This window comes from Paralichthys olivaceus, chromosome 2, assembly GCF_024713975.1.
Source record: "Paralichthys olivaceus isolate ysfri-2021 chromosome 2, ASM2471397v2, whole genome shotgun sequence".
NCBI classification, from domain to species: Eukaryota; Metazoa; Chordata; class Actinopteri; order Pleuronectiformes; family Paralichthyidae; genus Paralichthys; species Paralichthys olivaceus.
In genome coordinates this window covers 12943356-12959374 of record NC_091094.1, presented here as the reverse complement: position 1 = coordinate 12959374, position 16019 = coordinate 12943356, and the positions used below count along the sequence as shown (strand labels likewise).

The 16019-nt window shown below is 39.2% G+C and overlaps 2 protein-coding genes across 6 annotated transcripts in view; one reads left to right on the top strand and one right to left on the bottom strand.

Annotated features, from left to right (window-relative positions):
- Positions 1 to 4295, bottom strand: part of LOC109638595 (SLIT-ROBO Rho GTPase-activating protein 3-like) — a 31246-nt gene extending 26951 nt beyond the window's left edge. For all 5 annotated transcript variants that reach the window (XR_011245589.1, XM_020101648.2, XM_020101649.2 and 2 more), the window contains exon 1: positions 3777 to 4295. Coding sequence is in view for 4 of the 5 variants with exons in the window: in XM_020101648.2 (XP_019957207.2) it covers positions 3777 to 3843 (67 nt within the window). In the remaining variant the exon portion in view is untranslated. The remainder of the gene's footprint in view (positions 1 to 3776) is intronic.
- A 5270-nt stretch (positions 4296 to 9565) lies between these two features.
- On the top strand, positions 9566 to 15585 carry ptgis (prostaglandin I2 (prostacyclin) synthase). Its single transcript, XM_020101550.2, has 10 exons — positions 9566 to 9737; positions 10112 to 10235; positions 10686 to 10861; positions 10959 to 11105; positions 11191 to 11303; positions 11399 to 11580; positions 13605 to 13767; positions 14047 to 14228; positions 14594 to 14745; positions 15278 to 15585. Exons 1-10 carry the CDS (start codon positions 9622 to 9624, stop codon positions 15435 to 15437), a joined length of 1515 nt encoding a protein of 504 aa, XP_019957109.2. The 5' UTR covers positions 9566 to 9621; the 3' UTR covers positions 15438 to 15585.
- The last annotated feature ends 434 nt before the right edge of the window (positions 15586 to 16019 follow it).

Below are 16019 nucleotides of genomic sequence, written 5' to 3'. Positions count from 1 at the left end.
TATTGTTTCACTGTTCACGTAACCAGGACATTTCAGGGCAGTATCAGTCTCGGCATTCTTTCATTATGATGAATACATACAAATGGGTGCGTCTTCATGCTCTTCATGTAAGGCATTTCTGTGATGAATAAGGTGGCAGTAGGAGTGTCTGTAGTGAGACTACTGCTGCTTAGTTACAACTACATTTTCAGTGAGCCAGTATGTATAGCAAAATATCATGTTACTAAATGTTTTACTGTTGTATTTCTGCTCTTTTTGTTTTATGGACAGATTTATTTTCAATGTAATGTGTATGTTACACAATTCTGCCCCCCCCCCCCCCTAATATAACTTGTCAACACGAATTGAGCAATAAATGTGTCGTATTACATCCTAATAGAGCAACTGGCCCTCATTTACTTCTGTTTCAGTTTTGGGATCAGCAGGAAGTTTACAGATACCTCAGAATGGTTAGTTAGACAATTTTGATGGAACAATTAATTTAAGCTAAAATACTGTGAAAACAAATCTGTGTTAAAGGTACAGTGTGTAGAATTTTGTGATATCTATAGTGTTGAAATTGCGTGTTGCAGCTAAATACCCCTCACCTCACCCTCTCCTTCCAAACATGAAAAATAACCTGTGGTAGCTTCAGTTGTCATAAAAACTCAAAAGGTGTTTAGTTTGTCCAGTCTGGACTAATGAAAAAACATGGCGGCCCGCGTAGTGAGGACCCCCTCCATGTAAATATAAAGTATTTAAATATAAAGGGTCTTTTCTGGGGTAAAGAAAACTACAATTCATACAATTTAGATGAAACAAACTAGTGAAAACATCATGAGGATTATTCTACATTAAATTTTTGCCAATAGATCCCTTTCATCTAAATCTTACACACTGGACCTTTAAATGTTTCTCAGGGTTTCGTTTGGTTACAATCAAATAGAAACAATGACTAAATGATGAGTTAAAGGTTTGATACAAAGTGGTATCATCTGCTCATGACTGATTGTTCACTCATCAATGAATCAGAATTGTGACAGTAAACGCAAATAAAGGCCCAGACCTGTAAATCTGTGAACTCAAATCACACACCCAACAATCGGTGACCGAAAACACTGCAAAGTGCATTAGGTTTGTGTCTGAACTTCTGTGCAGTCAGCAACTCAGCAGTATTATTGAACGCCAGTGTCAGTGTCAGTGTCAGAGAAAAGCCCCCGCAGCTCCGAACTGATCTGAGCCCAGTTTGCAAATGAGCTTAAGATGTCAGCTTAAGAGCTTTTCCTGAAACTGAGATGAGAGACGGAGCTGCGATGGCTCTCTCATGCCCACAGAGCTGGTCTGGGGACCAGACAGAGAGGGTGAGGGAAAAAGAGAGGGAGAGGGAAAAGGGAGGGGAAGAAAGAGAAAGAGAGAAAGTCAAACAAATAAACAGAGAGACAAAGAGAGAAATGGGGAAGTGAGTAAACCACACCTCTGTCTGCAAAATGCTAATCATACCCTTCATTCCAGAAACATGCTGACAAGATTTGGTGTTTTCCGCTCCACGTATGTACAATAACAGTGAGGCCTAAATTAAGTCTGTGAGAGGAAGATTCAAAAAATTTTTGCACATATGCCCTGAAGACTTCAACTACTTACGTTACCTTCACTGGCATCACTGTGGTGGTTTGACAGGAAACAGTTTGTGTGGGTTTTCACAGATTCTGCACGTTTGTATTAGATTTTGATGGAACTATCATATGAAAATAATGAAGGGCTACACAAACAGATCTTTTTTTTTAATAGTTTGATATGTATTAGTTTGAAATATCAAATGTGAAGATCAGCAGCAGTTTAAATAAGTAGCACCTCTCAGCCCCAATAATAAACATGCTACATGAGGTTTGTTTTAGAAAAATAAACACACAAATGCAAACAAATACAAAGTCTCCTCACTCCAGGAAGTAACTGCACCTGGCCCTGAGATTTACTGGCTGTGTCTTTCAGCCAAGCTAAGATAACTTTCCGCTAAATGTAGCTATAGTGAACAGAAATGAGAGTGAGAGTGGAGTTCATCTTTTTATTTAACAAATAAGCATTAATCTAACCATCTTGTGGAACTACTGAGGTTAAACCTTAAATATTTCATTCTAAGCGGTTTGCAATTCACATGTAGCATATGCTACATGTCCACATGCTTGTAGGACAGAGTTTACTTTTGTTATCGTGGACAACTTAAAAACAGACACCATTATTCAATCCTGTGCCTTTGTACATAATTAGTTTAATCTAAATCTGTTTTCCAGTGGACCCATAGCCAACACCATATACCAGGCCCAAAACTACACTTTGTGAAGTTTGATAGCCAACAAGTAAAATAACAGTATGAGCGGAGAGCATTGGCGAAGTGGTTTTTTACCACCAATATTCTGACTATTGACCTTATTCTGAAAAATACATTATTGAGATTTTGATGTTATATGAGTTTCTAATAGATTATTCAATTCATATTCCAGTTAACATGCTAAGATAGTCTGATTCAAATCTATGACAATGTTAAGTCCTACTACTTGATCACACTCGAAATCATGGCATGAGTCGTTAAAATAGTTGGTAACTGCTGTATGTCAATGTTCAGGATGTCTATAATGCACTTAAGACGTATAGATGTCTACATAATATAACTGAGGTCAGAATACACATGACTTAATACCATTACTGATTATCACGTGTATGACCTTATTCGGGTTAATGTAATCAGAAAATGCTGTTGTGTGTCTTAAGCTACCACAGGTTCTTTTCCATGTTTGGAAGGAGAGGGTGAGGTCAGGGGTATTCAGCAGCAACATGCAGACATCACTAAATTCTACACACTGTACCTTTAAAATTAATATTTATCGTAGAAAAAAGGCCTTTACGCGATCTGAATGAAGCGTGATGGATTTACAGTGAGGAAATCCAGCTGTGACGAGGTGATGCACAGGGAGCTGTTACTGCCTGAAGTGTCTCTACAAGGCTGAGGAGACAACCCACCCATATATACATCCTGCCCTGTCTGTTCGGTTACAGCACCGGTGTCCCTGACTCTCCTCTCCCTGGCTGCTTTATCTAGTCACATATTTAGCGGGCAGACAGTAGAATCCTTTCATGGTTCATAATTCATACATACAGTATACATTATTCACGCACTTTCTGAACTGTTGGCTGCGTGACCTTCTCAAAGCATTCCCTCATCCTCCTGATGTCACACTCCGTCCAGGAGGGTCAGGAAAACACCCACATGCTGTCTGCACCACTAACACAAATGATCACAACATCAATCCATGTCATATTTAAACATTTCTGTTCTCAAGAAGCAGAAGCTGCTGCCTCCAATTATCCTGCAGGAGAAGCATGAGGTGCATGACCTCCAGTCTGTTGGGGGGGGGGGGGTGTCCAAGGTAATATGGTACATTCCCTTGGTGGGTGCACGAACAGCTTGTGAAACAAATTATGAAGCTTCAGTGCTTCACACAGCCACACGTACAGGGCTAGGCATGTTATGCTCCGGGATACCATCATCCTGAGTGGAGAGAAACCGGTTCAGCCAAGTTACATCTTCATCTACTGTCTTCAAACAATAACACCAGACTGAGGTGAATTCAGGGGCCAGTTTCTGAGGGCGACGTGTTAAAAATATAAATGACATGTCACCCACAACTACACACTCAGTCCCACCCCACAGCACAACCATATAAAGGTTGTGGTAAAGTTACGCAATACTGCCTTGACACGCTGGATAACAATACGATCGGGCCTCTTTGCGCGTTACCCACCTTTCACTTGGGTCTCATATTCGGCAATAATCTCTTTGTCCTTCTTGACTTTCGCCTGAGATGACATTTTGGGGAGAATGGGTTGTGCAATCCTCGGGGAGGGATCGTTGTCTCAGTTGGCCACAATGCAGCGTTGACTCGGCCCAGTCCGCAGTCCTCGGATCAGACGCGGATCATCGGCTGCTCGACACAACTTGGCAGATTTTTACGCACTTTCCAGGCTCTGCTGCGTTGTCTCCGCGCTGCGCTGCGTTCTGGGCGCAGTCGATCTTTTTCAGAAGTGGATTCTAATGATCCCTGACCACTCCTCCTCCTCCTCTTCTCCTTCAGCAGCAGCAGCAACACTCTTCCTCTGTGGATCCGAAAACGGCTCACGTCTGATGTTCATTTCACAAAGCCTGGGGTGAGCCACGGCAGCTTCTGCGTTAAGGTCTGCTCCCCCCTTTTCTCTCTCCCTCCCTCCAGCCCTGCAAGTTCAATGCTGCTGCTGCTGCAGGGGAAAAAAAGGCTGAATGGATGTGAAAGTCAATGTGAGACTCCTCCCCCAGCCCCCTCCTTTCTCCACCACTTTTCTTCTCATGGATGATTTGAGGTTCACGTGAGTGAGATGATCATCCAGCCCTTTCCAATCACGGATCTGTACGTACATGAATGTGCTGTGGTTGAAACATGAGACTGTAGCTGCCTGCAGAACAGGAGGATGGCTGGGTGGGTGGTTCTCTAGATAATTTAATTAATCAAACAACCTGTCTGCCATCAATCAAATGTGTATGTTAATTATAGATTTAGTGATGATTGCATCCATTTTGCGACAAAGCATATGTTGGTGATCATAGATGAGAATCTGTCACCCCAACTATGAACATGTAAATGAAAATACTACCATTTTATGGTGGTATTACCATCTATTTACTATTGCCTTATTGTAGGATATTTAATTACTAATATCAAAGGAGCACAGCAGTAATAGGGTTAGGTTTAGTAATGTACTAGGGTTTGCACAGTAGACATGTTTAATAAAGTAATGGTCAAAATCAGTGCCTGTGCTCATTCTCCTGCTTCATCCTGTATTTTCCATTACTCACATTTGTCTACATGATGAACTCCTGCTCAGTTTGTCATGTAGAGTCTCTGTAAAATATTTTCCTTTAAACTCCAAACTAACGACATCATGAACTGAAGACAGGTCCATCCAAAGCAGCATGAGTGACAAACAGTGTAGAATTAACCATGGTGAGAAGCGTCCCTCTTCATTTCAATGTGTAACAACTTTGTGTCCTCGCAATATTTTGACAGTATTGCGAAGCCGAGGTCTTTGATGTTGAAAGTATTCAAACGCAACACATTTTTCTTTTAAAGAAGTCAAAGTGCTTGAGAAATTCTTTCTGGTGCGTGAACGAGACGACTTTCAAACTTTACTTCTAATTGACTGAGGTGCTACAAAATGACTTATGTTGCAACTGTTCCACACAGTTGCCGTTGCAACATTATGATAGATCATGGTGCATTTCTCCATAGACAGTCAAAATGGATCAATGTGTCACTTTGCCATGTGTTTCCCTCCTGAGTGCACATCACTTTAGCAGGTTCCTGACAGGTACTTAAAAAAACTTTCTGACGTCTCAAGTGAAACTGCACATTGCATCTACGTTTTTGTCTCAAAGAAATGTACTGATGTATGTGACAGGGACAATTGAGCCCTTTCTTCTAGAGCCCGTCTGCGAACAGATTGCATTTTCATCCGCTGGTTGGCCTTTGCGACTAATTCTCAGGAAATCAGCGGGCTACTGTCGGCCTGTCACAACAGTTGAAGCTGGGAGAGAGCCCAGCGCAAAATGTGAAGGAGGACCGCTCAGTTCTCACCATGCAATCCTCACTCCAACTTCTAATTTCCTGTGCAAATGTTGGTCACCAATCCCACCGATCTGAGTGTGCAACTAATGTGAAAAAGCTGTGTGTAACTGGTCCATGTAAACTATAACACCATCCACAGTATGTGTCTGTACTGGAGGAATGATCATCACATGGTCCTCCATGAAAGGATTAGTTTTCTTCTGGAGGCTAATAAAGACCTTTTGGTAAATGAATGCAATAATTACAATAGTTATGGTGAAGTTACTCAGGATTATGTATATTGTTCACTGCACCAGTTTATAATAATAATCATTGTTGATTTTACACTTTTAATCACTAACCGAAATATTATACAATTGTAATTAAGGCAAATACTTCATCCTGTTTGCATAGGAGGGCATTTGTGTTTTATTAGCTTGCCTCAGAGTATAGGCAACAAATCTCTCAGTTTTAGAAACAGTTAAATTTGAAATACAAAAACTGTATATTTATGGTTCTTCATGTTATTCAGCAGTTGGAGGTAAAAGGCTTGGTAGAGATCCAGGTCAGATTGCTCAGCACTGCCTTATATGACCACACAGACATCTGAGGGCAAAACAAAAAGTTTCACTCTGTATTTTTAGTTAAAATATCGTCCTTAAATTAAAAACAACAATGAAAACATTAACAGAATTAGCAGTTATATGCTCTCGTTATGTTTGGTTTTCTATGTAACGGGGCTCAAATCACTAGATGTTAAATACGTGTGTGTAAATGCTCTGACAAAGTGAGGCATACCAAACACTTTGTTTGATGTGATGTGTGTCGAACCCCCAGGCTGTTTAAGTCATGTGGTTTCCAGCTCACCACACCCACCTTATAAGAAACAGGTTCTTTAGGGCCATTAACATAATAACAGCATTATTCCAGAGAAATCTGCCCCTGTTGACTGATACTGCTGCTCGTCCCTTCCCTTCCCTTGGGAGATATCTAAAGTCTGAATAAGCCTGACTGAGATTGAAATTGAAATCACCTGACAGTAAATACCTTCTGTCTTTTTAAATGCATCATCATGCAGCAAAGAGGAATAGAAAACAGTTTGTTCAAATGGAGCTAAATTGATGAATCCAACAAAAATTAGCAGAACACCCCGGTCATACATCAGTATGACTTTAAAAGAGAGACACTGAACTGAAAAAACTCTTTTATACTACAATGCTATCTGAAACTTGCAAAATCTTTGTCTTATGTCAGCTACTTCACATTTGCATCACTTCATATTATTGCATTTGACATATCATTGACTTACATAAAATATGGATGATCAATTTGTTTCCATGAAAAATGTCTTTTTACAACTGGAGTAAGAAGTGGTGGGATACTGGAACATGTAGCTAGGTTAGATATCCAGATATATCAGTTTCTACTTTATCTCTAGCACTCGCTACATTAGCTTTTTCCTTCTACACATGGACAAAACCAGTAAGGCACATCAGTCCCTCAGGTTCCTCTCTTTTTGCTGTTCCACAAAGCCTAACCAACACATTTAGTGATTCAGCCAAGTCACTGCATCAGCCTTCCACAGGATCCAAGAGGAACTAAAACTGTTCATATTTTTAAACTAATACAAACCACCTATTTATTCCCATTTTTAATAGTTTTTTAAATACGATTTATTGCTGTCATTATCTATTTTTTGATCCACTGTTCATGCTTGTAAGAAGCATTTATTTGATTTTATGTCAAATCAAATCAAAATCAAATCAAATCAAATTTTATTTGATGTGTATGGAACAATTTCAATAAATGACATTTTGAATCTCGAATCTTTATGTTTTATTGTCTTATTATTAATAATCATTATTTATCTCATTCTATTTAGTTTACCAAATTGTTAGTGTTGATTACATATATTTTATTATCTTAACTTTCTTATATTGTTGTCTTTTCTATTATTGATTGTTTTCATATGCATTATCTTTAATCTGAGAGTTTTTTGGGGAGTTTTAATTCATTTTTAACATGCCTTGGTTTGTCAATCCCATGTTAAGCCCTGTGAATTGAATTTGATTTGTTAGAAAGGTGCTAAATGAATGAATGAATGAATAAAGTTTGACTGATGGTTGATTAAACTGCACGACAGCATGAACGTTTGCTGTAGGAACTCATTTTGCAGGTTGTTGCTCCTCCGGACAGTTAGCGCAGAGCACGCAAAGTATGAGCGGCAGCTAGCTTGAGGATAATAGCTATAAGTTTAGTAAACAACTCTTAAAATGTAAACATTTAATGCTTCAGGAGTAAAATGGTATTACAATTGTTTTCACTCAGCTCGTCCTTTCTCTGTGATGCTTTTTGTCTCTTTAACAAACAAAACATTGTCGCTGTAGTTAATTGAAAGATATTGTATTTCTGATGTCACTGTTAGTTTCCTCTGAGCTTTAAACACGTGTCTGCTTTTTATTTGACAAACAGTTGAACTCACCTCAGTGTCACTGCAGAAGTTTCCTGCAGCTGATGGAAGGTGCTGGAGGACTCATGACTGCCCTCTGCCGGTCACTGTCCACATCAACAACAACACAGTGCGTTAGATGCACATTCACCTCCAAACTTCCTGCTGATCATCATATCACTGGTTAGAAATGACAGACGATTCGGTTTGTTGTGTTTTCACTCTCTTCTATTGCGTATGTTTATAGTTTATTATCACTTTAATGGTGTTATTGTCATTTAGGCTTTGTGAAGGACTTTGTGACTTTGCTCTGAGAAACCTGCTCCATTGTATAAACTGTACGTACTTACTAACTTACTTACATACTTACTTACTAACTTACTTACTTACATACTTACATACTTACTTACTAACTTGCTTACTTGCTTACATACCTACTTACTTACTAACTTACTTATTTACTTACTTACTTATTTACTTACTTATTTACTTATTCATTATCTTACTTACTTACTTATTTATTTACTTATTTACTTACTAACTTACTTACTTATTAACTTACTTATTTACTTACTTATTTACTTATTTACTTACTAACTTACTTACTTATTAACTTACTTATTTACTTATTTACTTACTAACTAACTTACTTACTTACTTACTTATTTACTTACTAACTCACTTACTTACTTACTTATTTACTTATTTACTGACTAACTTATTTACTTACTTACTTATTTACTTACTAACTTACTTACTTATTTACTTATTTACTTACTTACTTACTTATTTACTTATTTACTTACTTACTTACTTATTTACTTATTTACTTACTTACTTACTAACTTATTTACTTTTTTACTTACTAACTTACTTACTTATTTACTTGCTGACTTACTTACTTACTTACGTAAGTATTGACTTACTTAGGCTTGTGATTGTTTTTAGTTTAGTAAAGTAAGACCATTTAGCATTAACCCTAAGAACACTGTGTGAATCATCCGATCATATATGGGCATAGACGTGACAGATTTTATCTCTGTTGGTTTAAATGACAGTGCCAGTTGTGACCCTCAGACTTTATGCGAGTCATCTCAAAAGAAGTTTAAATAGACACTTCACAATATTCAGTGGAACTGAATGTGGTCATACAGTTTTGACATTAGTGAAGCATACAAGCTCAATGCTCTGATAAAATATTTGTGTCCTGATGTCACCTTTTACTCAATGAAACATGAGTCCCTTTACCCTGATGATGTCACTGCTGTGAAACGTACTGGCAGGTTTTTTTTCCACACACTATAAAATGTTTTCAGATCAAATGCTTTGTACTGGGGTTTCAACGGTATTGTGAAATGTTTGACATTATGTGACCTAACAGAAAAAATCAACTGTCATTTACAGTCTGCGTCAATAAGTCTGCTGCAGCTGACTTTGCTGCAGACTGGTATGGTGCAACACTTTGTTAAACTCCAGCCACACCTTCCCCGTCTCTTCTAACAGGCAGCAGTAAAAACAATCTGGGCCAGGCTCAGATATAAGGAAGTTGCAAGCAGCGATGGAATGAATTACATGTGGGACAACAGGGACATCAGACTTCACGGAAACATGTTATGGACAATATTCTTACTGCTTAATGGACTTCTTATACTAATTCTCCTTTACTCCAGTCGCACAAGGTAAAGCTGTTTATTTCTACATTGGTTTTTGCACAAAAGAGTCTGAATTACTGCAGAGGCATATTTTACAAATGTTATGATTCAGAAAATGTATATATAAAATATTTAAATTTATATCAAAGAGAAACATGGTTTATATAGTGTTCTGTATTTAAACAACACCCTACAATAAAACTCAAAATTCTCTTTGTGACTTATACGAATGTTTTTTCATTCTGTGTGACTTTTCAATTACACAAAGGAAGTTCATTTGGCACAAGCTCAAGTGAACTCCTAACCTGTTGGTTGAGATTCCCAAATGAATGAAATGCAGATAAACCAACTGTATCACATATCTGCAGTTTTAATTAGTGTTTCTTTTTTGACCCTGGCAGACAGAGAAATGAGCCACCACTGGACAAAGGCTTCATCCCATGGTTGGGGCACGCACTCGAGTTTGGAAAAGACGCTGCAAAGTTTTTGGCCCGGATGAAAGGAAAGCACGGGGACATCTTCACAGTGAGTTCAGATGAAACTTGTCTGACTGTCGTTGATAACTCTTGTTTAAAACATAAACTACAACATTACAGGAATTGAAAAGCTATTTTGACTTCGATGACAGCAACAAATGTATTTGTTTGAAAGTGAAAAGAAGTCAAGTAATCTGAAACAGCAATCAAAAATGTACTAAAACAAGGTTTTCACATGACTGTAACATGCTTTTTAAAGACATACGTTTCCATGTGTTCTGGCAACAAGTTCACTTCAAGTCTGAATTTACTTAATCTGAAATTAGTACAGCGGAATAATTCCTGTAGAATGAATTTTGCTGCTAAATAAGATTTATAACAAACACATGGTTATTCCACTCAGCTTCTAATACAAATACAGAAGTATTTCTAAATACAAATTAACCTCTAAAATGAATATTTGAATATTTGAGCAATGAAAAAGAGGATGTCCCAACAGGTCCGTGTTGCTGGTGTTTATGTGACAGTGCTGTTGGACCCAAACTCTTTTGATGAGGTGGTAAACGACACAGAGTGTCTGGAATTCACCCGCAGCAGGAACCAGCTCCTGAAAAGAATTTTCATTCTTGAGCTGCCGAGCATCAAGCCTGCAGCAGAGAGGGAATGGATGGAACAGTAATTAAAGTTTCTTTTTAAAACGTGGATCTCTAATCGACAAGAGAAACACCTGTTTTAAATCTCAGCATCCTGTTTATTTTTATGGTTTCCTCAGGCATTTTCAAGGTCTCCGTCTGTCTGAGCTCAGCACTTCCATGAACAGTCACCTTCAAAGTCTGCTGCTGAGTGACCAGAGAGACTGTGGCCCCTCAGAGTGGAGACAGGATGGCCTCTTTAGCTTATGTTACAGTCTGCTCTTCAGGTAACAGCCAGCATGACATCAGTGTTTACACCAGCAGGAGTGATAGTCTGGGAGGTTTTTTTTCTAACTTCATTGATTGTTTCAGGGCTGGATATCTTACAATGTTTGGGAGGAGAGGTAATGCAGCTGCAGTCTACAAAGAGTTCTACAACTTTGACCATCTCCTCTCCAAAATTGCTCGCTGCCAACTCAACCGAGGTAAGGTAATAGAAAGTGAAAATAGAATTTGACTTTCTATTTGATTGTATGCAGCAACTTTTATTATTTATTAACTTTGTGGGTTCTCCTTTTAGGGGAAAAGAAAACAGCCGTCACATCCCGGGAGCGACTGTGGGAGCTGCTGTCCCCAAGCTGGCTGAGCGGCGAGGCAGAGACGTGTTCGTGGCAGCAGAGCTACCAAAACTTCCTGCAGGAGCAAGGAGTAGATGCAGAAATGCAGAAAAGAGCTCTACTGTTGCAGCTGTGGACCACACAGGTGAGAGCTGCATGGTCTGTTTTATTTGTCTTGCAAATGTATACAAACCACACACACAAAGGCCAACACAATGATTCCAACACATACAAACCCTCCACACCCAGACTGCATGCCTACATTCCTCTCCACACTGCTCAGTCTGCCAACAATGCGTATGACAGACAGTGGATTCTTCTCCTGGAGTTTCACAGACCTGCCTGTCCCGACCTGTAACTCACGGCACTGTTTTGCCAGGTGTGATCATTTCAATGAGTTTCAGCGACACCATATCATTTTCCAGGTTTAGTAATGACGTGCGTGCAGTGCATTAACAGAGGGTGTTAGTCAGCTGAAGTTACTTCCTCTTTTCCCCTTACGTCACAGTTTCAGGCACTTATCCTTGGAAACTGAAACTGTCAGTCAGAGTTTCTGCTGCTTTGTAACCAGCAGAAACCCTGAGGATGGGATTTTAACTAGTGAATCTAATGAATGATTTGTTTATCTAAGACTTCAATAGCTCTATTCTCACCCATGAAGAAGGCATCCTGTTCAAATATTATTTATTTGCTTAGTGTACAGAGTTAATATTGACTCTTACACAGAACTTTAGCTCACCAGTCCAGACAAGTCCACAGAAACATGGTGCCAGTGCTCCATGCAGCCACGTGGGGGAGACAGTGAGCTATTTATTGTCTATGTCCTCTGTTCATCAAGGCTACATTTTAGTAGTACTAGCTTTAGTCTTGTGTTAACCTGCCAGTCTCAGTGGAACTACAGTTGTTCTCCCATGAATGCCAGTGCACAGTACAGCACAGGAAACCTTGGCCAGTCTGCCTCACTGCAGGGCTCTTCAGCCTCTTCTGCTGATTTAGGGAAGTACTGCTGGTCCTCCTGCATGTTTGTTTGTGCATTATCACGTCTGCTGGGATATTGGAACACACAGTCTCGGTCTGGGATGGAAAGTGGGGCACCACTGCAGAGAATAGAGGGATTAGATGTGAGGCTAGCGAGAGAGGTGCCAGAGTGGATATGGCTTGCACTGTGTGTTACAGGAAGACTGAGGTATTGCACAGGAAAGTACAATAGTTGGATTTTCTCTAAAGCTAATGATAAGCTTTTTCTGTTTGCAAATAAATATATACATACAAAAATCCATGTATTAATCACATTCCTCTCAGGGGGAATGATGATTTAATGTGGTGGATTTATCTGACACATTTATTTGAACTGCTCATATCACAAAATGAACCTAATGGAAAATAAAGCTGGTAAAACTCAGTCTTGCAGTCACTATGTTTCCAAGTGTAGCCTACTGCACCAGTACCACTGAATCAACCAATACCCAAAATAAATAGTTTGACATTTGTGTGAAATTTGTTTTTTCAGTAGTTGAGAATTAGATAAGATCTCTCATGTTTGTATGCAAAGTATGTAGTGGTAGAAGTTAGCTTGGCTCTGTGAAAAGTTAAGAAAAGCCACTATATAAAGCCCACAAATAATAACATGCAACCTTTTTAAATCTGTGCTAAAACGCAAGTTTAAAAACCAAAAAAAAAAACCCAACTATATTTTGTTTGTACTGGCAACCAAGTATTATCTGTTTTTCTACGTCTCAAAAGCCAAACTACCATTAAAATCTCATTGTGCCGTAGCTGATAGCGTAACCGGGCTCATGTGATTTGAGGCAACAATTGTGAAGAGGTGCAGAATGACAATGTGATGCACCTTGAGTTGCTTCAGAGTATTTGCCCTGGCTGTCATTGGAGAGCTGACCTGCGATGCACAGAGGTGAGAAGAACAGCTCCTTTAACCCACAGCAATTATTGTCTGACAGGCTCAGGTGTCTCTCCCTGAGCGTCTGACTGCAGAGTCTACAAAGCGTGGATTGATTCACAAGTGTCTCCTCTCCCCATCACTGATATTCAGACAGCAGCATTACAGAGAACTGATACTGATAGAAATGTTCCAAATACTATCTTCATTACTTGGCCACGTATATAAAATGTAGTGTGAGAGTGAGCTAAGTTGAGCCTTTTTCTTGTCAGTGTAATGCTGGACCTGCTGCCTTTTGGCTCCTTGGCTTCCTGCTCACACACCCTAAGGCCATGGAGGCTGTGAAATCAGAGGTCAGACGTCTTACTTCCCAGGATTCTTACCCACGGCATCCTACCATCAACCTGCTGGAAGCACACAGCACACCTGTGCTTGGTACGTTCATTTCAACTCCTCCGCCTCAGGGTTTAGTCACTCCGATGAGATGGAAACAGTGACTCATTTGACTTGTTGGGAATAATGAGATAAGCACACTGAAACGGTGTCAGTGACAATTAAAGTCTGACCTTTGATTCAATACAACGATGATTGCCTTTCTCATATATTTGTGCAAATGTTTGTACATCTCCAAATGACCCCCGAGGGCACCGCTGATTTAACTCACAGTGACACCCCTCTGAGATCATCCTCTCTGCTGTCCTCTCCGTTCTACAGACAGCGTTCTGAGCGAGACCCTCCGCCTCACGGCTGCGGTGATGATCAACAGAGAGGTGACGCAGGATAAGAGGCTGCGCATGGCCAATGGACAGGAGTACCACCTCAGACAGGGGGACAAAGTGTGTCTGTTCCCCTTCCTCAGCCCTCAAATGGACCCAGAGATACATCAAGACCCACAGGTACTTTGTGTGTAGATGAGGAGTGCACACCATTCACCAAAAACAAATGATGATAAATATAGTTGGGATATTTTAAGACCTATTGTAGTGCACAAGGCAAATCTTGCAGAGGCAGGATTACTTAATCCATTGGGATAGGCTGCTAAACATCGGCAGATTAAACAACTAGGAGTTGATTTGAAGGCGAGCTAGATATATTCCCAAAGTTAATTCTGCTTATTTGTCTTCAATGGATAGATGTGATAACTGCATGCTATTTCTAACAGAAGAGCAGTGCACATACGATCAAGCCTGTTTTGATGATATTACAATGCACACATGTAACTTGTGTTGTCATCTTTTTTTCATCCGTCTCCTCTCAATAGATCTTCAAGTACGATCGCTTCTTAAATGAAGATAATACAGTGAAGGATACATTCTACAAGGAGGAGACCAGACTGAAGTACTACAGCATGCCTTGGGGTGCAGGGAGAAACACCTGCATTGGGAAGGAGTTTGCTGTTACAACCATTAAACAGTGAGTTGAAATCCATGTTGTATCTTTTCGTTTTTAACGATGCATCCATGATCAAAGTATTTCCTACAATTTCACCCTGATTACCAGATCAGACCAGCAGAATCCATTTTTATATAATACTCCCCCCATTATCTTTTCAATCCTGCTTTCATGTCCTCTATCATCATTCGCCACAAGCTGTAATGTAGTAATGGCCTTCACTCAGAAATGAACTGTATGAAAGGGGCGAAGGGTAACAGAGGACAGGCATTTTGGAGAGCATGTCTTTGTCAGACATCATATCCATTTACAAAGGTTAAAGGTCAATCATTTGAATCCATAACATACAAAACAGAAGATCTGGTTATTCAATGCTGATCTGGAGAGTTTGTCGTTTTTATGCATTTTGCTTTTTTTATCAGACCAGTTTATTTACTTTCAGTCACATAGTGTCTGGATGTTGGAAATCTGCATATACAAATCTTAACAAGTTAAGTTTATCTGTCTGTGGTTTGTCTCTTCTTCTAAACTACTTTACCCTTTGTGTCTTTAGATTTGTGCTATTGCTCTTGACCCTTCTTGACATGGAGATGTGTGACCCGGGGGACAAACTGCCACCCGTAAATCCAAGTCGCTACGGCTTTGGAATGCTGCAGCCGGACGGAGATCTGCAGGTTCGATACCGACTGAAGGAGACGCTGTATGAATTATGACTTGATCATTGATCAAGTGTACAAATTGGTAAACCTTTTTGTCAGCACTGTAGCACTATTTATTCTATGCAATGTTCCTCCTGTATATATCATATTTAACTTTGCTGTGTGTAAGAAGTGTTTTTAATTAAAAAAATATACAATTTAACTTGACATGTGTCATTTTTGACAGACCACAAATGACCTCCATATTTTGAGCTTCACCAAATGAATTTTCTTTTTTTGTGAAATAAAGACATTAACATGAGGTTCCTTCATAATGGAGAAGAAGAAACAGAATTCACAAATAAACAATGAAGCTAATGTGTGCTTCTTATGGAAGAAGACTTTATTAATTGTCTATGTACATTTTCTCAAACATTTTACTAAAGTACACCAGTAACTTAGTTGTGCTTTTACTAAATTATTTTCATTTCATGCATCTTTATAATGCTTCATCTTTTGAGAGAATTATTATACTTTTCACTCTGCTACACTCCAACAGCTAAATATACTGTTCCTAATTTATTTCAGAGTAAAATTTTAAATGAAAAATATGTGGACTGCCTTGTTTATAATTAAACCAGAAGTTCCTAAACTTTA

Bases quoted from the DNA above. Each gene is read 5' to 3' on its own strand.
- ptgis (XM_020101550.2), top strand. From the start codon at position 9,622: ATGAATTACATGTGGGACAACAGGGACATCAGACTTCACGGAAACATG. The intron at 10,862-10,958 runs GTAATTAAAGTT...TGGTTTCCTCAG, and splicing joins GAGAGGGAATGGATGGAACA to GCATTTTCAAGGTCTCCGTC. The intron at 11,304-11,398 runs GTAAGGTAATAG...TTCTCCTTTTAG, and splicing joins TCGCTGCCAACTCAACCGAG to GGGAAAAGAAAACAGCCGTC.